The 25,038-nt window shown below is 45.3% G+C and overlaps 1 protein-coding gene across 1 annotated transcript in view; it reads right to left on the bottom strand.

Moving 5' to 3' along the window:
- Positions 1-3,571: 3,571 nt before the first annotated feature.
- SMARCA4 (SWI/SNF related BAF chromatin remodeling complex subunit ATPase 4) overlaps positions 3,572-25,038 on the bottom strand; it is a 36,973-nt gene continuing 15,506 nt past the window's right edge. The window contains exons 20-34 of the mRNA XM_073654219.1: positions 17,461-17,574; positions 17,241-17,348; positions 17,069-17,155; positions 16,809-16,855; positions 16,556-16,722; positions 16,156-16,319; positions 15,628-15,855; positions 15,346-15,423; positions 14,979-15,197; positions 14,257-14,501; positions 14,068-14,176; positions 13,886-13,987; positions 8,932-9,064; positions 8,481-8,620; positions 3,572-4,268 (exon numbers count right to left, since the gene is read on the bottom strand). Of these exons, the coding sequence (XP_073510320.1) occupies positions 4,236-4,268; positions 8,481-8,620; positions 8,932-9,064; positions 13,886-13,987; positions 14,068-14,176; positions 14,257-14,501; positions 14,979-15,197; positions 15,346-15,423; positions 15,628-15,855; positions 16,156-16,319; positions 16,556-16,722; positions 16,809-16,855; positions 17,069-17,155; positions 17,241-17,348; positions 17,461-17,574 (1,974 nt within the window). The 3' untranslated portion in view covers positions 3,572-4,235. The remainder of the gene's footprint in view (positions 4,269-8,480; positions 8,621-8,931; positions 9,065-13,885; positions 13,988-14,067; positions 14,177-14,256; positions 14,502-14,978; positions 15,198-15,345; positions 15,424-15,627; positions 15,856-16,155; positions 16,320-16,555; positions 16,723-16,808; positions 16,856-17,068; positions 17,156-17,240; positions 17,349-17,460; positions 17,575-25,038) is intronic.

Genomic DNA, 25,038 nt, shown 5'->3' with positions numbered 1-25,038 from the left:
ACAATAGAGTTTTTTATGTGTTTTGGATGGAAACTGTCCCATTTAAGGTATGTAGGACGGTCGATTGGTTTCCGGTACAAGGATGTCTCTATTTCATGGTTCTGTAGCTTGATGATGATGTCCAAAAAGTTAATTTCAGTACAGGAGTAGTTGAGTGTTAGGTTGATGGTGGGATGAAATCGATTAAAGTGTTCATGGAACGTCTTCAGCTGTTGCTCAGACCCCGTCCAGATGATTAAAATATCCTCAATGAAACGAAAGTAGGCCAGAGGCCTGATGGGACATGAGGACAAAAAGTCACTTTCAAGCTCGGCAATGAAAAGATTTGCGTACTGTGGAGCCATTTTACTTCCCATCGCTGTACTAGTTTCCTGTAGATATATGTTGTTATCAAATTCAAAGTAATTGTGGGTGAGGATGAATGCTGTAAGTTGACCACAGAATCAGCAACAATTCCTGTATTTTCCATGAAGATTTTGCAGGCATTTAATCCATCCTGGGATTTGGGAAAGTTATGAAATGTCCTATAAATGTCTGTCCTAATTCCTGATCTCCGGGTCTAGACTTTTAGCTGAGATGAATCTGTGCTGCAGTAAATTTATCACTTAAACATGAGCTGTGTATGAGGGAGTTGTGGGGTCGGAGTCGTGTGGTCAGGGAAATTGAGGAGTCGGAGGTTTGGCTTACTGACTCCACAGCCCTGGCTAGAGCCCTGCCCGTCGCACAGATAATGTTCCGTGTCCAACTTTTAAAAGGAACTGCAGAGGAGCATAGGTCTTCATCTATGGGACTAACAGATTAAGGACTAGTTTACATCGTGTTTTTTTACAGTAACAGCAAAGTGAGATTTCATAAAATCTCATTCACACAATGCTTTTCTTTTCACCCGACATCGATTTTGACACGTGATTCACTTTGTAAAATGTCAGAATTTTTGTACTACAGTTTCTCTCTTTTTTGATTACAATGACTTGGCACCAAAAACAGGTGTAAAAAAACCCCACCAAAAATGTGCAGTTTCTGCTATGGATTTTTGTGGGTGATAGTCTGTTTCTCATGCAGAAAAAAAAAAAAGAAGAAGCTACATGTGAACATACAGGGAGGAACTAATGTGAACGTGGGACCATGATGTAAAACCGAAACATCAGATCAAACTGGATTACTTCAAGCAAAGCTCCAGCGCCCCCTAGTGTCTGATATCAGTGTCACCGTGGTGATGTTGAGACTGAGAAGTTACATGATAAAACTATAAAGGAAGGGAAGACTAAGGCTATGTGCCCACGATGCAGAAATGCTGCAGATTTTTTCCGCTTCTCCCTGGCAGGAAAAACCCATGCGGATTTTACATGCGTTTTTCCCGCCTGGTAGAAGCGTTTGTCAAGCGTTTTTGCATGCATTTCTGCATGCGGGTTATCAAGCGCTTTTCCAAGCGATTTTAGCATCACTTGGAAAGTGCTTGACAACTGGTTCACACTATATAAATCCATGCAACCGGCAGGGATTTATATAGTGTGACCAAGAAATAGTTATAAAAAAAAAAAAAAAAAAAGAATAAGAATGGTAAAAAATAAAGATTATACTTACCTTCCGATGGCCTGCGGTCTCCTTCTCCGCTCGGTCTCGTGACCTGTCACATGACTCAATGACGTCATGTCAGGTCCTCACACCACCGCGAGCCGCCCAACACATCGCACGCATCGCTGAGGAGGCCGGGGGACATCGGAAGGCAAGTATAATCTTTTATTTTAAATTCTTTTTTACTACAGTTTCTATGGTACCCGGGTCTGGATGAGAGTCTCCTCTCCTCCAGACCTGGGTACCATCCGCACATTGAACCATGTGATATCCGCATGTGCAGATGCAGTGATGCGGATGTCACTCGGTCCAATGCAAGTCAATGGTGGCGATTACGCTGTGTGTCCGCAAAGTTAATGGACACGCTGCGGATTTTTCAGTGCAGCATGGGCATTGACATTGCGGCTTGTCATTGAGGACCATGGGGGGCGGATTACCAAGCGTTTCCACTGCGTAAATTCTGCAGCATTAACGCTTGGAAAATGCTTAGTGGGCCTAAGGCCCGCATGCAGAAATGCATGCAAAAACGCTTGACAAACGCTTCTACCTGGCGGGAAAAGACGCATGTACAATCCGCATGCGTTTTTCCTGCCAGGGAGAAGCGGAAAAATGATGCAGCATTTCTGCATCGTGGGCACATAGCCAAAGGGTTGTGACAAGCCAGGTGTGAAATGGAAGCAGGAAAAATCCAGCAAACCATGTCAGTATCTGTATGTGATACGTTTTTATACAGCAGGCGTTAGGAGCCATTTTAGATTGTGGAGAGGATGACAAGCGTGGGATCATCAGCTGTCCAAAAAGGCCACAGTATCTCTTTTTTCTTTTTTAAACACACTTGTGTTATGTTCCCATTTGTGGTCAATAAAACACGATAATGTGTTGGCCAATTATCATTTCTCGCAACCCTCTTCACATGGACTCAATTTTGAAGAGCGTGCATTTGTTCAATAAGAAGAGGGAAATCGGGCACTACCAGAACACTGTTGGGGTTTTCTCACTGTTGAAATGCAATATGTCTGATCGTGCTTTCCCTTCTGCATGCAGCTGCTCGGCCATGAAGCTCCTGGCGGGGGCGCAGTGTTTGTGCTGATGTTAATACTGGAGGAGGTCTGGACTCTGCAGTTATGGAGTCAGCCGAGCGTTGGTGACTTTTCTGCCCTCAGCACTTTGTGGCTCAGTTCTCAATAGTACACCAGGATGGGGGGGGGACGGGGATGGGATGTTCTACACCGGGGGGGGAACGACGGGACGACATGGACGGGATGTTATAAACCGGGGGGGGTGGGGGAAGACGGGGATGGGATGACGACGGGGATGGGATGTTATACACCGGGGGGGACGACATGGATGGGATGTTATAAACCGGGGGGGGGGGGGAAAGACGGGGATGGAATGACGACGGGGATGGGATGTTATACACCGGGGGGGAACGGGGACGACGATGACATGGATGGGATGTTATACACCAGGGGGGGGGGGGAACGACGGGGATGGGATGTTACACACCGGGGGGGGGGACATGGATGGGATGTTATAAACGGGGGGGAACGACGGGGATGAATGACGACGGGGATGGGATGTTATACACCAGGGGGGGGGGACGACGGGGATGGGATGTTACACACCGGGGGGGGGGGGGGGGGTTGACGACATGGATGGGATGTTATACACCAGGGGGGGGGGGGGGGAAGCGACGGGGATGGGATGTTATACACCAGTGGGGGGGGAAGCGACGGGGATGGGATGCTATACACCGGGGGGAACGACGGGGAATGGGATGTTATACACCAGGGGGGGGGGGGGGGGGGAGATGGGATGTTATACACCAGGGGCAATGGGACTGAATAAGAAACTGGAAAGCAAATCTAAGACCCATTGCTTTTCTCCATCTCAAATATCCCCATAGTCCGATGATGCTCAGTTCCCGTCTTTACCTCCCTCCTCGTGTGAAATAAAACCACACAGTTGTCAGAATGAAGACAGACGCCTCCCGCTGCTCCGCTCTTTACCAAGATTTCATCACTTTATTTTGTTGTCCCATGACATTAAAAATAAAATAAAAAATAAACAAAAACACACAAATCTATACAGAAAGATACCAGTCAGTCTGGGCGAGGTATTTCATCTGGTTTTAATTTATAATCCAGTGACACTGACACACAAACATACAGCTACCACTGCCGGGCCCCTCCCTGTGCAGTGCGAGAAGGGGGAAGGGGACGCGGCTTTATCTTGACCTGTTTAGTTTTTTTTTCCTTGTAAAATACAGTACTAATGAGTGGATTGCTAACTGCATGCATCCACGGCTGACACTACAGTGATTCCCATACTGTCACTCCAACAGTACTGCCGTAATAAAACAAACAAAAAAAAAAATAGATTTATATATAATCAAAAAGTCATACCTCTTACCCTATCCTGAGAGGCCTAGTGGTGCAGCCAGATAGTTAATGCTACGGGCGGTACCGTCCCTACGACTCCTCACTTATATAAATATGGAAGAATTTCATTTTTTGTACAGTCCACTACATTTCAGGCTACCCGTTAGCGTCCTACGGAAAGAGAAGAGGGCGAAGGGCGGGCAGGGTGGCGGAGAAGGCGTCCTGGTGGCACGCAATGGAATGAGACATGGAACCATCAGTCGGAATGTTCTGTAAGTGTCAGTCTTCTTCTGTCCCGCTGCCGGAGCGGTCCTGCAAAGTAACCGGAGAAAGGAGGTCATGTACAGAGCGGGAGAAGAGAATGAACATCGGGTTTCGACTCAACTTCTTCAGGGGGTGAAGTTGGGTCAAGTGAAATTCCGCCATCTAGTGCTTGATCGTGGTAATGCATGGTTTTTAATTTGTGTTTTTATTCTACAGTATATTATATCAATACTAAAACTGTAAATAAATTATATTTTGCCAATTAGTTATTTAATCAGGAGCAATCTTTGTATAGGATACCTAGCTGGGCTCTATTACTCCCCTTCCCCCTCACTTTTTGGTATATAGAGAATCCAAAATTTATCAGCCTATATTGCTGTACTTCCAAAATAAGCAAAATTCCAAAAAACACCAGCAAGCTAATACAGCTCTAAATAAAATATAATTTTTATTATATAAATCATTAAAACCAATAAAACATACAGGTGCTAAGCAAGGAAGTGACAGACCCCGCCCAGGCAGGCAGTACTAATAAAGTATGAAGTATGATTACACATTAGTGTGTCAGCCGAAATATACTATGCCATACATGGTAACATGATCAATCGTTAATGACTTACAATAAATAAAATATATAGATAATCAGAAGGGGTATTATAAATAGTGGCACCAAAGGGGGCATATCGCATATTTGGTTGTAATGATTTATCTAATAAAAATTATATTTTATTCAGAGCTGTATTAGCTTGCTGGTGTTTTTTTTGATTTTTGGTATATAGGTTCATCAAAACGAAAAAACAGGCTGAAGCTTCTAAGGTTGGAACTACGTCCTGTTTATTTCTTATGCAGATTAAGGCCTCATTCAGATGTCCAATTTTCTCAGAAGTGAAAGAAAAAGGAAAAAAAAAGAAAAAAAAACAGATTTCCATCATGCCAATAAAAAGTGCCGAGGGCTGCTATGGCTGAAGTCCAGCCAATGGCCGAGCTTCAGAGGAAACCAGTAAAATACCCTTCAATACTATAGTATTGCTGTGTATTGTAGAGGCAGTTCACATTCCCTAATAAAACAAAGTTATAAAAAAAAAAACAACAACACACAAACAAGTTTAAATTGCCCTCCTTTGCAACCAAACGTAAAAATTTTATATAAAGTATTATATACATATATATAAATATATAAATTTGCATCGCTGCTTTAGTAATTCTCCAAACTAATAAATTGAAGTATTTATCCAGAGTATAAAAGAGGAGGAAAAAACTGCATATCCTCCCAAAAAAAAAGTAAGAAAGTAAAAAGGTCAAAATAGACCGCAAAATGGCAATAATCAAAACTTCAACTGATCCCCCCCCAAAAAATATACTTTTTTTTTTCCGCTGTTTTAACATTCTCCTCAGCAGGAACGTCCTACAATGTGGCTGCATTGTAGCAGCAGATATTTGAGGGAGCGGGGAGACTGACACAGCCGAGAGCCCCATAGAGAAGGCAAAGGTGGATTATTACCGTCTCTGCCATCTGGACTGCTGTATACACAAGCTCTCGAGCTCTGTGTATACAGTATTTGTGAGCGCTGATGGCGCTTTTCCTTCACTGGGTCTAAAGAGTGAGAACAGGAGCTGCTGGGTCCTAAGAGAGCCAGTCAGAGCTGCTACACAGCCAGTAGGCCGAATTTCCCCTGTAACTGGGGCTAATATACCAGCCCAAGTACTTAAAAAGTGCAAGCCCCGCCCCTATCTGGGTGTTAAAAAAAAACAAAAAAAAAAACGTGTTCAATCTATCAATGTAATGGTTACAAAAAGGGGAAAAAAATTTACCATGTATGTATGTATGTATGTTTTTTTGTGTTTATAATTATAAAAAAAAAAAAGCAAAGGCACAGAAACAGAAAAAGGAACCTGACTGACTATTAAGTGCTGCTTGTAGCCGGCCATCTTAGAAGTAGAGATGACAAGTCTGGCGCCTTCATTAGTCGTCCTGCTGCCATTACAGCCCAGCCCCATTCAGATGAATGAGAAAGCAGCACACTTTTTTTTTGCTACAAAATGTGCCTCATGTGAATATACCTTACAGAACCAGACAAGGAGGGCACCATCCAAATAGGTGGGATCAACATGCAGCATGCCAAACAACTGAGCAATAACTAAGAAAATGAAACATGATAATTTTCAGTGATCACCACATATATGAAGTTGAATAAATATGGATTGTATTAGACACAAGTCACAGTACTCTCTTCAAACATTGTTAAAACAAGTAAAAACCCAGTAAAACTCAACCTGGTTAATGGCCATCCAGAGACACCATCCCAGGATGTGTACGCCCTGTCTATATTACTGATACATCTGCGGTTTCTGATGTATGTTCCCGTATCTTTAACGGGTCGTGATAAGCAATATTTGCCCGACATCTGCATGTGGGGCAAGGGGTGGCTCCTAGGTACGCCCTGAGCCACTGCTCTTTTTGTGCCCAAAACTTTAGTCAAATGTGTCTGCATGTGTCAGGGCAATTTCTGTAGTCACGCTCCGTTTTTTGTGAATCATTATCCGGAGGCTGGTATACTCCAACGGTTGGACTGACATATAGGTAACTATACTCCCCTGTCTTGGATTGTATATATCTTTTTTATTCAGAACTTGAAAGAGGACTTAAAAAAAAGAGTGTTTGAAGTCCCCCTCAGGGAATGGACAGCACCTGACCTGGACCTCATTTCTGTATTTTGCCTTTGTATATTCCTATATGCCATACATTTGAATGGTTGCTATGTTTGAGGTCTGTTTTCATATATTGGATATGTGGGAGCTGCAAAATTGGAGCTGATCTTATTGGATTTATAATATCATACTTACCTGTACTTATTTAAATGACTGAATACATCACAGAGTGATTATGTCTGCAGCTATTTGTCCATGATTAATTTGGAGTAACCCTCAGCATACCTGTGCTTTATGCATGCTTGTTAGATGTTAGATCTGGGTTTGGTGCATCTTTATTGGGAATGTAGTGCATCAAGATGGTTCCATATAGGTCCATTACAGCCAACACTGTGTCAAAAGCTCTTTATACACGCCATTTGGCTATTACCCTCCTTGCAGAAAGGTAGCGCACACAACACGGTATCTTTGCGGGAACAGGTTTCTATAGTGATGGAAGCGTCACTTCCACTATCTAAGTGGTGAACCGCTGACATACACTCATGTGCAGAGTCTGAACAGACTAGCGCAAGTAATAAGCCTATCACTTCCGGTACAGAGGTCGCACTTCCGCTTGTGTTGCACGCAACACCGGACCGGTTCCCTCAGCTGACTGGGATTTCTCCATATTTACAGTAAGACATATATACACAGGTGCCACAGAACTCTTCCCATAGGCCCCTGAGGAAGCCACATGGTGGCGACACGCGTAGGGCAGTACATGCCCATCCACACCATCCTTTGGACCTTTTCCTTCTTCTGACTAGGTTTTCATTTTCAGGGCACGCCACCATAGTGACTGTTTCTTTAGCTAAGTTTAAGGATGAGATCGCTGTTCAGGTAGCTTGAAGTGGTTACAGCCTGCAGGTGACTATTACCTATAGGGTTTCTTGTTGGGTACTTTTCTATCAACCTGCTATGTTTGGACCTATAATGGGATAGCGGTGCTTTAGTATAATCTTGCATACATTCATTGTGTGATTTGCATATATTTGCACTTACCTGTATTGCATCAAGTTATTATTTTTTGTTGTCCCAGGATGAAAAGTACTTATTGGCCCTTTCACCTGATATAGAGAGTATAATGTTGGTTATGTACTGATCATCAGAAACAGCAGATGTATCAGTAATATAGACAGGGCGTACACATCCTGGGATGGTGTCTCTGGATGGCCATTAACCAGGTTGAGTTTACTGGGTTTTTACTTGTGTTTTAACAATGTTTGAAGTGTTCTGTGACTTGTGTCTAATAAAATCCATATTTATTCAACTTTATATATGTGTGGTGATCACTGAAAATTAGCATGTTTCTTTTTCTTTGTTATTGCTTAGTGTGAATATACCTTTACACTTCAGAGCTGCATTCACAATTCTGCAAGCTTCTCAGCATACACTCTCACTAATGCCTGCAATCACTTGAGCTGCACTGGAGCCACATCATTGAATCCCCACTATCAAGTCTCCGTCTTAGCAAGAAAAGCTTTTCCCATCCATTTGGCAATATTAGGAGTTGATGCCAAACCTTTGTGTGCAACAGGAGAAGTACGCAAGGGCCGCACTAATGACACTCACCTCTTCTTGGTCCTCTTCGCTGTCGTCATCGCTGACCACAGGCTTGGCCCTGCATCCTCGGCTGGTGCGCCTGCGCCCCTTCATTCGCTCTTGCATCCTCTCCTTACGACCTAGCTTAATTTTCACCTTGACGGAGCGAGCTGAGACACAGGACATGGTTGACGTAAGAAAAGGCACAAAATATCATAATCCTAATTGCCTGACTGGTGGTAGATGGCAGCATGTTCCCATCTTCAGGAGCACACTGCTCCTCTGTTTGCCAGGGGGCAGCATGCTCCCGATTGTCGTTTTGGGCGCCTTTCCTCTGCAGCATGGCCGAAGCACAGATGCACTTAAGCTGGCTCAGATAGAGGCCAGTGTAGATTTAGGGAAGGAAACTCATGCCAGGACCAGCAAGAGGACTTCTACCACCAGAGGGCAGCACCCAAATATCCCGAGATGAGGCACTCACACTCCGATTCTGATCCCTCCTCCTCCGCTTCCTCGTCTTCTTCACTCTCGTCTCCCTCACTCTCCTCTTCCTTCTCAATCTTCTGCCTAACACTGGTGAAGACGGACTGAAGCACGATGGAGTCTTCGTATATCTGCAGATTACAAAGGATCAACATCAAACAAAAGACTGGAGAACAGGAGACAATTTTCCCCCTTTTTGTGTGACACCTCCGCGTGAGGATCTGTTTTTTTTTTAACTACTTTTCTTAGGCCAAATTCAGACGTCAGTGTAGAAACTACAATGTATGGACCGACCATGGGTCTCCTGACCCAAGCTTGACAACCATGTTTGGGGCTGGCACAGTTGGCGGAGTCAGAATATCCGTACGCGCTTGAATTCTCAGCTTACGATTAGCCAGGCTGGTGAGACACCGCCAGATGACGTTACCCCAGCCTGGCTAATCAAATGCCACGATGGGAAACCAGGAATCTCAGGGAATTCATGTGGTTCCTGTCCACGGCTACAGAGCACGGACCTGGACCACGCAGCAACCATATCCTGTACGTCTAGAAAACTTAGGTAACATAGTAACATAGTTTTTAAGGTTGAAGGAAGACTAAGTCCATCTAGTTCAACCCATAGCCTAACATGTTGATCCAGAGGAAGGCAAAAAAACCCATGTTGCAAACACTAAGCTCCACATTGGGGAAAAAAATTCCTTCCCGACTCCATACGACAATCAGACTAGTTCCCTGGATCAACGCCCTATGAAGGAATCTAGTATATATAACCTGTAATATTATACTTTTCAAGAAAGGCATCCATGCCCTTCTTAAATTTTAGTAGTGAATCACTCATTACAACATCATGTGGCAGAGAGCTCCATAGTCTCACTGCTCTTACAGTAAAGAATCCGCGTCTGTGATTATGATTAAACCTTCTTTCCTCCAGACGTAGAAGATGCCCCCTTGTCCCCGTCTCTGGCCTCAGAGTAAAAAGATCAGTAGAAAGGTCTTTGTACTGTCCCCTCATATACTTGTACATAGTAATAAGATCACCCCTAAGCCTTCTTTTTTCCACAGTAAATAACCCCAAGTGTAATAACGTGTCTTGGTATTGCAGACCCCCCAGTCCTCTCATAACCTTGGTCGCTCTTCTCTGCACCCTCGCTAGTTCAGCTATGTCTTTCTTATACACCGGAGACCAGAACTGTACACAGTATTCTAAGTGTGGTCGCACTAATGACTTGTATAGAGGTAAAATTATGTTCTCCTCATGAGCATCTATGCTTCTTTTAATGCATCCCATTATTTTATTTGCCTTTGCAGCAGCTGCCTGACACTGGCCACTAAACGTGAGCTTGTCGTCCACCAATACACCCAGGTCTTTTTCAGTGACAGTTTTGCCCAGTGTTTTACAATTAAGCATATAATTATACATTTTATTTCCTCTGCCCAAGTGCATTACCTTACATTTATCCCCATTAAAGCTCATTTGCTATTTATCAGCCCAAGCTTCTAGTTTACATAGATCCTCCTGTAATATAAAATTGTCCTCCTCTGTATTGATTACCCTGCAGAGTTTAGTGTCATCTGCAAATATTGAAATACTACTCTGTATGCCCCCTACAAGGCCATTAATAAATATGTTAAAAAGAAGCGGGCCCAATACTGACCCCTGTGGTACCCCACTGTTAACTGAGACCCAGTCTGAGTGTTTTCCATTAATAACCACCCTTTGTTTCCTATCACTGAGCCAATTCTTAACCCACATACATATATATTTTCCCCTATCCCCATTGTTCTCATTTTATGTATCAACCTTTTGTGTGGAACCGTATCAAAAGCTTTTGAAAAGTCCATATACACAACATTCACTGCATTTCCTTGGTCCAGTCCAGAACTTGCCTCCTCATAAAAGCTGATCAGATTAGTCTGACAGGAACGGTCCCTCGTAAACCCATGTTGATATTGGGTCATGAGGTTATTCTTCTTCAGATACTCTATTATAGCATCTCTTAGGAAACCCTCCAGGATTTTACCCACAGTAGAGGTTAAGCTTACCGGCCTATAATTTCCAAGTTCAGTTTTTGTCCCCTTTTTGAATATTGGCACCACATTTGCTATACGCCAGTCCTGTGGTACAGACCCTGTTATTATGGAATCTTTAAAGATGAAAAATAATGGTCTATCTATGACGTTACTTAATTCCTGCAGTACTCGCGGGTGTATCCCATCCGGGCCTGGGGATTTGTCAACTTTAGTGATTTTTAGACGCCGCCGTACTTCCTGCTGGGTTAAGCAAGTGACATTTACTGGAGAATTTTTGTTATCACTAATCATGTTTTCTGTCATGCGATTTTCTTGTGTAAATACGGTTGAAAAAAAATCATTTAGCATATTGGCTTTTTCCTCATCCTCATCCACCATTTCACCCAGACTATTTTTAAGGGGGGCAACACTATAATTTTTTAGTTTTTTACTATTTATGTAGTTAAAGAATATTTTGGGGTTATTTTTACTTTCTCTGGCAATGATTCTCTCTGCCTTGATTTGGTTTTTACAGAATTTATTTAATGCCTCATCACTACCTACTTGCTTTAGTTCTCTAAATGCTTTCTTTTTGTCACTTATTGCGCCCCTTACAGCTCTATTAAGCCATAGTGGTTTCCTCCTTTTTCTAGCATGTTTATTCCCAAAGGGTATATATTGTGCACAGGTCCTATTCAGGATGCTAATAAATGTCTCCCATTTGCTTTGTGTAGTTTTATGTCTCAGGATATCGTCCCAGTTTATTGCACTAAGATCATCTCTCAACCGTTGGAAATTTGCCTTCCTGAAGTTTAGTGTCCTTGTAACCCCTCTACTACACATCTTATTAAAGGTTACATGAAAACGTATTATTTTGTGATCACTATTACCCAAGTGAGCCCCAACTCGTATATTTGATATGCGGTCTGGCCTATTGGTTAATATTAGGTCTAGCAGTGCCCCCCTTCTTGTTGGGTCCTGAACCAGTTGTGAAAGGTAATTGTCTCTCATAGTTGTCAAAAACCTATTACCTTTGCTTGAACTACATGTTTCTGTCCCCCAATGTATTTCAGGGTAGTTGAAGTCTCCCATAATAATGACTTCTCCTTGAGTCGCTGCTTCATCTATTTGCTTTACGAGGATATTCTCCGCTACTTCCATTATTTTTGGAGACTTATAACAAACCCCTATCAGTAATTTATTATTTTTTCCTCCTCCCCTTATCTCCATCCACAGGGACTCTACATTTTCATTATATTCACATATATCCTCCCGCAAGATGGGTTTTAAGGGTGATTTTACATATAAACACACACCCCACCCTCGCTTGTTTGTACGGTCATTTCTGAACAGACTATAGACCTGTAAATTAACTGCCCAGTCATGGCTCTCGTCCTGCCACGTCTCAGATATCCCTACCATGTCATAATTATTTTCCAAAATTAATTCTAACTCCTCCATTTTGTTGGTGAGGCTTCTGGCATTAGTGTACATGCATTTTATGTATCTCTCTGTACCTCTATTCCTTCTTACTTTATTGACTGTTCTAACCCCACCCCCAATTTCTTTAATTGTGCCCAGGCCACTATCTGCACTATCTTCCCCACCTATAAAATGAATACCCTCCCCCCCAATCCCTAGTTTAAACATTCCTCCAACCTTCTAGCCATTTTCTCCCCCAGCACAGCTGCACCCTCCCCATTGAGGTGCAGTCGGTCCCTAGCGTAGAGTCTGTAGCCAACTGAGAAGTCGGCCCAGTTCTCCAGGAACCCAAATCCCTCCTTCGTACACCAGTTCTTGAACCACTTATTTATCTCCCTAATCTCCCGTTGCCTCTCTGGCGTGGCAAAGGTAGTATTTCAGAGAATACCACCTTGGAGGTCCTTGCTTTCAGCTTGCAGCCTAATTCCCTGAAATCATCTTTAAGGACCTTCCACCTACCTCTAACTTTGTCATTTGTGCCAATGTGCACCATGACCGCTGGGTCCTCACCAGCCCCTCCCAGTAATCGGTCAACCCGATCAGCGATGTGTCGGACTCGATTGCCAGGTAGGCAGCACACTGTTCGACGATCCCTGTCTTTGTGACAGATTGTCCCATCTGTTTTCCTAATAATTGAGTCCCCCACTACCAGCACCTGCCTGGCCTGCCCTGCTCTCCCATTTCCCTCTTTACTGGAGCTGACACTCCTCCGGCTTTCAGGGGACATGCCTTGCTGCAGCAGTGCTACCCCTGTACCGTCACTCCCCTCATCTGTGAACTTTGCAAACTTATTGGGGTGTGCCAGATCAGGACTAGCCTCCCTGGCACTCTTCCCTCTACCCCCCCTTCTGTCACCCAACTAGTGGCCTCACTGTCCTGCATCTCTCTACTACCACCCTCCCCCACATCTACCCCAGTGAGCAGCTGCTCAGTGAGCAGCAGACTCCTTTCTATATTGTCAATGGATCTCAGTGTTGCCAGCTGCTCATTTAGATCCAATACTTGGGCTTCCAAACGCACAACGTGCACACATCTCACGCAGCAGTAAGCAACCCCGACCGGCTGTTCAAGTAATGTATACATGTGGCAAGATGTACACTGGATAGCATTGTCAATAATGGAGCTCATTTCCTAATGGGGATTGCAACAGACAGAATGTTAAGTAAAAAGAAAAGTAAAGAATTAATTAAATACAGACAGCAATTCAGTCCAAAGTCCTCCCTTCCAAACTCCCTGAATCCAAAGTCACTGAAAAACAAGTCACACACTTACTTTCTTTCGCACTTACGCTCCGGTCACACTCCGCTCGTTCACACTCGCAAACTAAGAGATTTAAAGAGTTTTTTTTTTCCCTTTTGCAGCAATGCACCCTACAGCTCAATGCACTTCCAAAAGGCAGGTATGGGGGGGGGGGGGGGGTGTCGCGGTGGTCGAGAGCGGTTCACTGTGTACTGACTCACCAGAGATCCCTCCAGGTTAAAGGTCTGTGCATTCTGACACAGCAGCATGACGTCCTTCTCCAGATCATTCAGATTGCGGTACTTGTGATTTCTGATCCTCTCCTGAAAAAAAAAAAACCACTTCCAGATTAAATTCATGTTTTTTCAGGGAAATCCCACATCGAGCAGTGATCAGTGCCAACCTTGATCTTTCTGAAGTCCACCGGCTTCCGGATCAGCTCGTAATACTCTGGGAGCTCTTTACGGGAAGGAAGCTGGATGAAGACTTCACTGAGCTGCCGCCCGGAGCCACTGCCACAGGAAAAGACGGTGAGGCGGATTGTGCTGCCTAGCCTACCACTGTAAGATGGTGACAAGGTGGAAGCCGTTACCTGTCCTTGTATTTGATCACAGCGTCTACGATCTTCTTCATTTTCCTGGTGAGATTAGGAGGGTTAGGGGAAAGCTTCTCTGCCGGAGGTCGTCCTCGTTTTTTCTTCCTGCCGTCATCCTCCTTCTCCCGTTGTCGCGAGCTGGTAGTTGGGGTGCCGAAGTCCACATCTCGTTTCCGCTTACGGGTGTTCTTCTTATGACGAACCTCTTCCTCGATTTCCTCTAATGTCCCTTCCTCGATGGCCTGCAGGAAATAAAGTACTTAGCTGCAGCAGTTACTTACAACTTCAGCTTTATCCCTCCTAAGGGCTGCTCACATAAACATAAAAGATGGTGCCGAGAACATCAGACCTCACATGTATCATTAGAAGAGCACAAATGCAAGATGTCTACCGATGGTGCGTGTGGCTCAGGAGGCGTGAGAGGTCATATCACCGCCACCATGGACGGGATAGAACTGCACCCACAGCGGTGAACAATTGCCAAATGGGTGTAGTTTCGACTCACTCGTGGTGCAACTCATCCGATAGTCATGGTCCGAGCACGGACTGGTCTCCTGACATCAACTCAACAGCCTCAAAAACAAACAAAAGGCCGAATTCAGGTCAGGAGACCAGGCATTGAAAAACATGTAAGTGTGAATCTGGCCCCAGGAAGACACCTACAAATGGAACAGATGGCACTAATACGTGACACAATAGCAGCACTTCTTGGCACAAACCTTTAGCCACTGCTTCTCCGTTAGGGAGTCACTGTAGTCCACCTCCTTCCGGTTCCGGGATCCACGTCCAAACATCTTCTCCTCCTCCTCTTCACACGTCAGACGCTCCACCTCGGCATCGTCTTTAATGATCCAGGATGGAAGTTCATCCTCCTCCATTAATCGGGGTTTGCGTTTGGGGTTGCGGGCTTCCTCTCGCCGCCTATCTAAATCCATTCTCTGAAATAAAAAAATTAAAAAAAGAGCAAAAAGTGAGAAAGCTCTGCAAAAGCAAAGAAATAAGGAGCAGGAGCCCAGATCTGTGGAAAAATGAGTCACTAATAAGAAGTAACCAGGAGTATAGAAATGAGCCTTGTGTGGGACTTACCATAAATAAGTCGAATTCTTCCTCATGTCTTGCAATCATCTGATTGACCGTTTCATCATCAGGTACCTCGTCTTCCTCCTGATGGCAGACATAGCCCCATAGTTAGTATGGCCAGATCAGATAGTCCCATGTAAGCGAATGGACTGGTGAATCAAATATTGTATTCAGCGACTTAAAACTGTGAGGTTGTGGAACTACAACTCCCAACATGTCCTCATAGCCAGTGGAATACCCCTAATATGACCGTGGCAGTCAGAAGTTCTTATCTAGTCGCTTCCTCACCTCGTCTTGCTCCTCGTGCTCCAGGATGGCCTGCAGGAAGGCTTTCCTCTCGTGGCTGGAGGATTTCTGATCGAACATCCCGGCCTGGATGACTTTCTGATCCACGTTCAGCTTGTATTTAGCCGCCGCCAGGATTTTCTCCTCCACGCTGTTCACAGAGCAGAGACGAAGCACGCGCACCTCGTTCTGCTGTCCGATACGATGAGCGCGATCCTGGGCCTGCAAATCCTGCAAAAATCATTAATGATTGCGACCCATGAAAAAAAAAAGGTGAATGGTCAACCGTAGCCTGGCCTGGAATATTAGGAAATTGCATATATACTTGTATCACTGGCAGAAAATCAGCTTTTTTAGGTTATAGTGGACTCTCACTCAAAAAAGTTAAAAGTTATCAGAAAGGTACCACTCAGCCATGTGGTCCGGTGTGGTACTGTAACACAGGCCTATTTACTTCAGCTTGTACCAGTCTCCACCACACACAAATATATAACATAAGGTTAATATATCTATATATATCTCTATCTATACCTGATGTGGATTCCAGTCGCTGTCAAATATGATAACCGTGTCAGCCGACTGCAGATTAAGACCCAAGCCCCCGGCCCTGGTACTGAGCAGGAAGACGAAGTACTCAGATCCCGGCTCATTAAACGTCTTCAGTAACATACCACGGTCTTCTGCTTTCGTGGTTCCTGGGGGTGGAAGGAAGGAACGTAAACACTCAATAGGGAAAGAAAAAACGTAAATAGTAAAAGAATTGAAAAAACAAGATAAGTCTATACATGCAGCGGTCAGGAGAAATCTGGCTGATCGAGGGGGATACGGAGGGTCTGTACACCGATACTTCATGGTAGGACTATGAGCCACGTGGCAGAAGTCATTAAGGGCTCAGTCCATCTGTCACAGTGATGGGGTTGGGTTTACGCACCATCTAGTCGGAGGTATTTAAAGCCACGGTAAGCAAAGTAGTCCTCCATGAGTGTCATGAGTGTGGTCATCTGACAGAAGAGCAGAACTTTGTGGTTGGTGGCTCGTAGCTTGGGAAGGATGCGGTCAAGGAGCTCAAACTTTCCAGAGGCTCGGTAGAGGTCCTGCCTATAAAGGGGGGGCAAGAAAGGGATGGATAGGGGTCAGCAAAGTCTAACAGAACTGACCCATAGAATATATTGTGGAGGACTTACCCCTGCACAATGCCTCCTGTGAAGCCCAAGTGTTCAGAAAAAGACTCCTGGAGAAAAATTGCAACAAAAGGGATCAGACTTAGGCGGTTCTCTGGCCAGCACTTCTTCCCCTGGCCCGCACTTCTTCCCCTGGCCCTTTTGAAATGAACAAGTCTATTCTAGGATATTGGCGGATATAAAGAAGGTCCCTGAATCTCCACATTTCAGAAGTGAGATACTACAAAGTGTCGCCATCACACACATTACTACAGACGACCCACCTCTATATGCTGGAACATGTAGGGGTGATTGCAGATCTTACGAAGCTGCATGATGGTATTCATCAGGGTCTTGGTGCCACCTTTACCCTGCGGGAGAAACGGTGACATTCCGTGAGCACCCCGTGGCATCCCCCTCCAGGTTCAGATGGAGGCAGCGAGGCCGGATGCTTACCTTCTTATCCTTCTCCGATCCGTCTGTGAGGAGGACGCCCTTGGCCTGCATGTGTCGGTATAAGACCCGTTGTAACGCAGACATGTCACATTTAATCACGTATTCCACCTGAAGACAAGACGAGAAGCCATCCAAATAGAAGATCACATTGCCGCTAATGGATTATTAATATGACGCCAAGACATAGTAATAGCAGTGCTGCCCGTATAGGACCACCCACCTTCTCAGGCAGCTGAGCCTCCACCTCCTTCTTCAGTCTCCGCAGTAAGAAGGGGCGCAGGACTTTGTGAAGACGCCGGATGATCAGGATGGTTTCTTCTTCATTTAAATCCACCTGGAAAACAAGAGCAGAGATCAGTCACTTGTGTGACGATACAGCTTATAATCTTAATCAGCCAGACGATTAGATTTGTTAAGCCAAGAGAAATACACTATGATCTTTGTGTTGACTTGTAAATGTATGCATTTCTGTGGCTGGTCAAGAAGGACATACTACTATTTGTATAAGGCCACAGCCCCACTATCAGTATTTGGTCAGTATTTTTTCTCAGAAGTGGGAACAAAAACCCGGTGTGGAACAATCAGTGAAAAGTTATAGTAGAAACAAAATCACCAATTCTGCATTTGTCACCTACTCCTGGTGTCTCCTACTCCTGAGGAAAATACTGACCAAATACTGATAGTGGGGCCATGGCCTAAACCTGATTGTTGTCTTCTATTGGTCTGTGGAACAATAAATGTTTGCTAATTATGTTGATTAACCATTGTGTGGACCCTGTGGCTTGTTGACTCTCAAAACAGGAGGACAAACCATGCAAATTCATTAAATTCTCAAACAATGAGACCTGAGCGCTGCCCCCCCCCCCGACCTGTGACTGATGTCCTTACACAGATGTAAATATAAACAGGGATGTCTGCAGTGCTCCAAGGAGAATCAGTAAGACCTTTACAAAGAGAATGAGAGACATCCTTCAGGACAGTAGATGGATAGCATGGAGGCTCCATCCAAAAAGAGACACAGATTTGAATTCATGATGCCGGCCCAAGGGTATATGGCCATGACTGGAAAGATACGGATCTGCTCCACCAACCATCAGAGAGCCATAGATACGTTTGGGGAGACCAGGTTGGGACGATGAAGTCACCTGGCCCATGGATATGTTGTTTGGGGTTGCCAGGTGGGACCCTCTGGACGCCAGAAATCCATGGAGACATTCGGAGGAGCCAGATTGGGACCAGTCGGTCACCTGGCCCCATGGAAACTCTCGGAGAGGCCGGGTTGGGACCCTCAGGTCTCCTGGCCTTGTACCTCGATGGACTGTCAGCTTCCTAAGCTTGCCGCTACCTTCTCTCTGTGGGGGCCCGCCAGAAACTGGGGGCCACTATTGAGGTAGTCGGCCCTGGAAGTCCCAAAGTCGCAGCTTTTCTATCCCAGGCGGGCCAACGGAAGGGTGAGACTGTAATGTTGCACCATCTTGGGAATTTTCTATGTGTTTATTGTCCACTTTGTGGTTCAATATAGCATTGCCACGCTGTTTCACCCTCACCCTGTGTTGTCTGAGTAGTGTTACGCCCACAGAAGACCCCGCGTCTTCACAACTCGTATTGGCCCATATATCAGTACGGAGATCCAGCTCTCCGGATTATTTTTAAAAGGGAGTAAAAACAATGTAGCACACTGCAACGTTAAGTATGCAAAAATGAAATTTGAATAGCATTACTGCTGTAGAAATCAGAAATAAATGAGAAATCTTAGCGCATAAATTGGCCAATACATGTGTACCTGGCAGCCGCGATAAGGCGTTTCTCAATGTCAGGACACTACCAATGTGAATACCTCTCTAAGGGACATCAGTCTGCTTATGTGTGGGAAAGTAAGATCCTGCTGCAAATAAAACCACCTGTGGCCTAGAGGCGGAGGGCTCAGTCAAAGCTTAAACATAGAAACAGAAAAAACTGACGGCACGTCCAATACAAGTAATAGGTGTGAACAGGTGCCTACTAGGAGCAACTACCTCCACATACAAGTAAAAAAAAAAAAAAGTAGCACACTGCAACGCTAAGTATGCAAACATGAAATATATGAAATTTGAATAGCCGTCAGTTTTTTCTGCTTCTATGTTTAAACTTTGACTGAGCACTCCGCCTCTATGCCACAGGTGGTTTTAGAGAGGTATTCACATTGGTTGGCTACTGGTATTTTTGAGAAACACCTTAACGTGGCTACCAGGTACACATTAATTTGGACAATTTACGCGCTAAGATTTCTCATTTATTTCTATTTTCTACAGCAGTAATGCTATTCAAATTTCATATATTTCATATTCGCATGCTTAGTGTTGCAGTGTGCTACTTTACTTGTATATGGAGGCAGCTGCTTCAAGTAGGCACCTGTTCACACCTATTTCTTGTATTGCAAGTGCCGTCAGTTTTTTTCATTTTAAAAAGGAAATCTGTCACCTAATCTGAGAGCAGCATGACGAAGGGGCAGACACCCTGATTCTGGCGAGGTGTCACTTACAGGTCTAGAGATCACTGAAGAATTTGTAAACCTGCTATTCAGTCCTACATATTCATGAGCTCTGTATAACCCCGCCACCACCACAGATTGGCAGCTTTCTGCCTATGCACAGAAAGCAGTCAGTGATGTGGACGGGTTTATACAGAGCTCAGCATTCAAAGAACTGCTAGATCTGCTGCTGATAAAACAGGGACTATCAAAAGTAAACAGGCTGCCCACTAAGTGACACATCGCTGGAATTATTATTATAGCGCCATTTATCCCATGGCGCTTTACATGTGAAAGAGGGGTATACATACAAAAACAATTCCAATAATCTTGAGCAAAACTTGACGGTGACTGGTACAGGAGGAGCGAGGACCCTGCCCGCGAGGGCTCACAGTCTAAAAGGGATGGGTGAGGATACAGTAGGTGAGGGTAGAGCTGGTTGTGCAGCGGTGGTTACTGCAGGTTGTAGGCTTGTCAGAAGAGGTGGGTCTTCAGGTTCCTTTTGAAGGTTTCCACGGTAGGCGAGAGTCTGATGTGTTGGGGTAGAGAGTTCCAAAGTAGGGGGGATGCACGAGAGAAATCTTGTATACAATTGTGGGAAGAGGAGATAAGAGGGGAGTAGAGAAGGAGATCTTGTGAGGATCGCAGGTTACGCGCAGGTATGTATCGGGAGACTAGGTCACAGATATATGGAGGAGACAGGTTATGGATGGCTTTGCATGCCATGGTTAGGGTCTTGAACTGGAGTCTCTGGGCAATGGGGAGCCAGTGAAGGGATTGACAGAGAGGAGAGGCCGGGAAATAGCGGGGGGACAGGTGGATTAGTCGAGCAGCAGAGTTTAGGATAGATTGGAGGGGTGCGAGAGTGTTAGAGGGGAGGCCACAGAGCAGGAGGCTGCAGTAGTCAAGGCGGGAGATGATGAGGGCGTGCACTAGTGTTTTTGCAGATTCGTGGTTGAGGAATGTGCGGATCCAGGAGATATTTTTGAGTTGGAGTCTACAGGAAGAGGAAAGGGGCTTGGATATGTGGTTTAAAGGAGAGGTTAGAGTCCAGGGTTACCCCGAGGCAGCGAGCTTGTGGGACTGGGGAGAGTGGGCTGCCATTGATGTTTTAGAAATCTAGCAGAGAAGAAGCATGAGAGAGCGGACGTAATTGTGGGATTTTGGTTAGTAGGGAGGAGATATAAAGTCCAGAAAGGTAGATCTGTGAGTCATCAGCGTAGAGGTGATACTGAAAGCCGTGAGACTATGAGCTGTCCCAGGCCGAAGGTGTAGATGGAGAAGAGAAGGGGTCCTAGAACTGAATCTTGGGAGACACAGACAAATAGGGTGCGAGATGAGGAGGTGGTGTGTGAGTGGGAGACACTGAATGTCCTGTTTGTTAGGTATGAGGAGATCCAGGACAGGGCCAAGTTTGATGCCGAGAGATGAGAGAGTCTGTAGTAAGAGGGAATGGTCCACTGTGTCAAAGGCAGATGACAAGTCCAGGAGGTGGAGGACAGAGTAGCATTGCTTGAATTTGGCAGTTAGTAGGTCGTTGGTGACTTTAGTCAGTGCAGTTTCAGTAGAATGGTGCAGTCGAAAGCCAGATTAGAGGCGGTCAAAGAGAGCAGGAGGAGAGGTGGGAGGACATGTTGTTCCAGTAGTTTTGAGGCATAGGGGAGAAGTGATATGGGGCAGTAGCTTGTCAAAGAGGATAGGTCAAGGGAGGGCTTGTTGAGGATGGGTGTGATCGAGGCATGTTTGAAGCATGAGGAGAAGACACCAGTTGTTAGTGACAGGTTGAAAAGGTGGGTTAGGGTTGCAATGAAGACTGTGGTGAAGTTAGGGATGAGGTGGGATGGGATTGGGTCATGTTCACAGGTAGTGAGGTGTGATATGGAGCGTAAAGAGGAAAGTTGATCTTCCATAATGGTGGAGAAGCTGGTTTTGGAGGAGGAGGATTGAGTAGGTGTGAGGAGGGGCTGGAGAGACTTTAGGCAAAAGCTTTGTCTGATGGTGTCAATCTTCTGCTTGAAGAATGCGGCAAAATATTCGGCTGAGATGAGAGGAGAAGGGAGGAGGCGCTGGGGGGGGGGCGGAGGAGAGAATTTAAGGTGTTGAATAGCTGTTTAGGGTTGTGAGATGGAGGATTTGAGAGATGCTAAGTATGTTTGCTTTGCTGCAGTGAGTGTGGACATGAAGGTAGTGAGGGACTGTTTGAATGTGATGAAGTGATCATTGGAGTGGGACCTTTTCCATCTACGCTCAGCAACCTTGAAGGCCCGTTGCAGTTCTTTGGTTAGGCAGGTGTGCCAGGGTTGCCTGTTGATTGTGCGAGCTTTGGTATGTGTGAGGGGGGGTGGCCAAATTGAGAGCTGCAGCTGTTGTGTCATATAAAGCAGCAGCAACATCTGCATCATGTAAGGAACTGATGTCTGTAAGAGGCAGAAGGGATTCAGAGAGTGAGTGTAGGTCAAGGTGTTTAAGATTTCTGCAAGGGTGTGCAAGTTTGTGGAGTGGGGATTGTTGCCCTGGAGAAGAGAGGGTAGAGAATGTAAGTAGGTTAGACAGGGCGATACCTGGCAAGCGGCCATCATGGGAAAGTGAGGGCACTGGATAAGCCAATTAAACTTTACCTTTAAATCTTGTTTATCTGCACCTTGCTGAAAACTGTATGATAATCTGCCCTTGCAGCAGTATAGGACCCCATAGATATTAGATTAATGTCAACCAAAGTCTAATGTGCATGCGGGCTCCCCGATTCTTCCCCAGCACATGATGTTGAGGGAAAAGTCGGTTCTGGATCATCAGATGTCCGCCGGACAGCCCCCTGCGTCGGGAGGGGCGCCTTTTTCAACGATCGGTTGTAAACTTAATCCCATTTCCAGCAATATTATTTTCCAAAATATCATCCTGGTGAATGCAGCACACGAAGGCCTAGTTGACAGACCGATGATTATAATGGGCTCCATCATGGACTGCTCGCTGCTCTGTTTACAACAAATATGATGGATCCTACATGGCAGATGTGAGACCCAAGTCTTCGGGGGTGAGGAGGAGGTAACACTGCCGATAGAGAAGCCTTTACGACCCCCCTCCCCCGGCTAATAATCTACAGCACCGAGAGGTCACACAGGTCCATTCTGCACAGTCTGAGCTTTCTCTCCCTCCTCTTTCCTAACCCTGGACTCTAGGGTGAGGGATGTCTGGTAACAGTCCCAGATCTGGTTACCATTCTTGGCTGTAATCCAGGTGACACCTGACGGAAGTCTCAGCAGTCACAGAGAGACTAGCCAAGATGACGGCAGGGTCACATTCTCCGTATCTTAAGCTGCCAAGACTGAATGCAATATCCCCCGATCAGCACCATGATGGTCACCGTCAGCGCTGCTTTTCAGGAACAGATGTGTACAAAACACAACACGACTGAGAAGAACAGGGGCCAATCGTAGCGATCAACGACTCCGATCCTCGCAGGGACAATGCATCAAAATCATTAAGAAATCTACGGCTTTCTAATATGTTTCATAGACTTGAGCAAAAATGATTGTAATGACCCTGCTCGAGCGGCCATGTCACTAGTCTGCGGGGCCAAACCACGGCACTGAATTTCCCATCTGCCAGCATCCCCGGCGCCACCGACAGGTAGGATGTCCGCAGTGATCTGGTCTGGTGGCCATGTGCTACCACGTGGTCGCTGGAACAGAGTCCTTTGAATCTTTTTAATCAACTCTAATGTTTTGTATTTCCATCTCTCCTCACTCCACATCTCTGCTACCTGTCAGTGCTTTGCTGTCCTTCTTCCCTATACCGATGCACTGTAACAAGCTGCAGCTGTAAGCAGCATCCAGTCTGTAAATATTTCAGTCTCTGGGTAAAAGCAATGAATGTTTCCATTCACTAACAGTGTAAAGTTTAATAAACTACGTCAAAAAGATGTGTATATGCTATAATGAGCAGTGATTTAGGGGCTATCCTATACAATATGGTCAAAGCAGAACTTATCTTTCCTCCATCTCACCCATCCCTGACCAGACCTATTGATCACAACAAATGACATACCCGCTTTCCCCTGTACCACAAGTCCGCTGGCTGCCTCTCCAAGAATGTATTAAAATTACCCTCGTCACATAATTCAAACAGCAGCCTGTCCTAGTCATGTGTCAGGATGGGCTGCAGTCTGAAGAAACACTACTCCCGAGAACAGTGTTTCAACTGTAAGAGAAGCTGTATCCTAAGCACTGGAGATGAGTGGATCACTGCACACAGCCCTTATCCATGGTCCATGTTCCCCGTCGTGGCATACGAGTTGCCGACCTGGAGTGACATCATCTGTACAGCACCCGGGTGGCTTCTCACCAACCCAGCTAATCAAAAGAATAGCCTGGGATCCCGGAGGGTAAGGAATTTTGTGGAGGTCAGAAAACACTCACTTGAACCATGGATCAGGGTTGCATGAAGTGATCAGCTCATCTCTAGTAAGCGCACATACCGGCGCATCAGGAGGAGGACTCTGACAGGAGAACCTCAGTCCTTCTTGATTATTATGCCAAGGAGAAGATATATTTTGTCTCCTGTCACAGCCCTTCTCTAGAAGCTCCATGTTTACGATACAGCTCCTCTGACAATTAAGACACAGGTCTCGGGAGCTTTGTTTTTTTTTTTTGTTTTTTTTCTTCAAAATGCAGGCCGTTCGTCGTGACTGGCAAAGGCTGTAGTTTGAATTATGTGATGGAGACCATTTTACTACATTCTTGGACAACCCTTAACTCCACTGCCCGATTAATCCTTCTCTACCCTAGCTACTCCTCCATCTCTGCCAATCACTTCATTAACTTTTAATTCCCCAGTGAATCATGTTTAAATTACTAAAAATTACTTGCAAAGCTGTCTACACATCTCCGGATACCTTCCCACACGTAATCCTCGGACCTCACAAGACCTCCTCTCCTCCACGTTGTACGTTTCTCCCACAACTGTCTCCAAGGCTTCTCTCGATCATCCCCCATCCTCTGTAACTAACATGTCCGATTGTCCCTCAAGATCCGAATCTTCAGACGGAACCTGAAAACTCATTTCTTTGGGAAAACCTACAGGCTGCAATAATCCTGTCATCTGACCGCCACCGGAGCTGCTGCAACCCCCTAACCCACTTTCTCCTTCCCCTTATCCTGTAGATTGTAGGCTAGTGAGGGCAGGGTGATCTCCAGGTGGGGAAAATTATGTTTACCTGTCTCCTTGCATGCAACTCACCTTAGGTGGACGTGCGCATGGCTATATAGTTTGAACATCAGGTGGCGCCATATT

Source organism: Phyllobates terribilis, unplaced genomic scaffold (assembly GCF_046119375.1).
Source record: "Phyllobates terribilis strain yellow unplaced genomic scaffold, ASM4611937v1 Scaffold_11__3_contigs__length_659146591, whole genome shotgun sequence".
NCBI lineage: Eukaryota > Metazoa > Chordata > Amphibia > Anura > Dendrobatidae > Phyllobates > Phyllobates terribilis.
The sequence above is the reverse complement of the archived record's forward strand: the minus strand, read 5'-3'. Positions and strand labels throughout refer to the sequence as shown.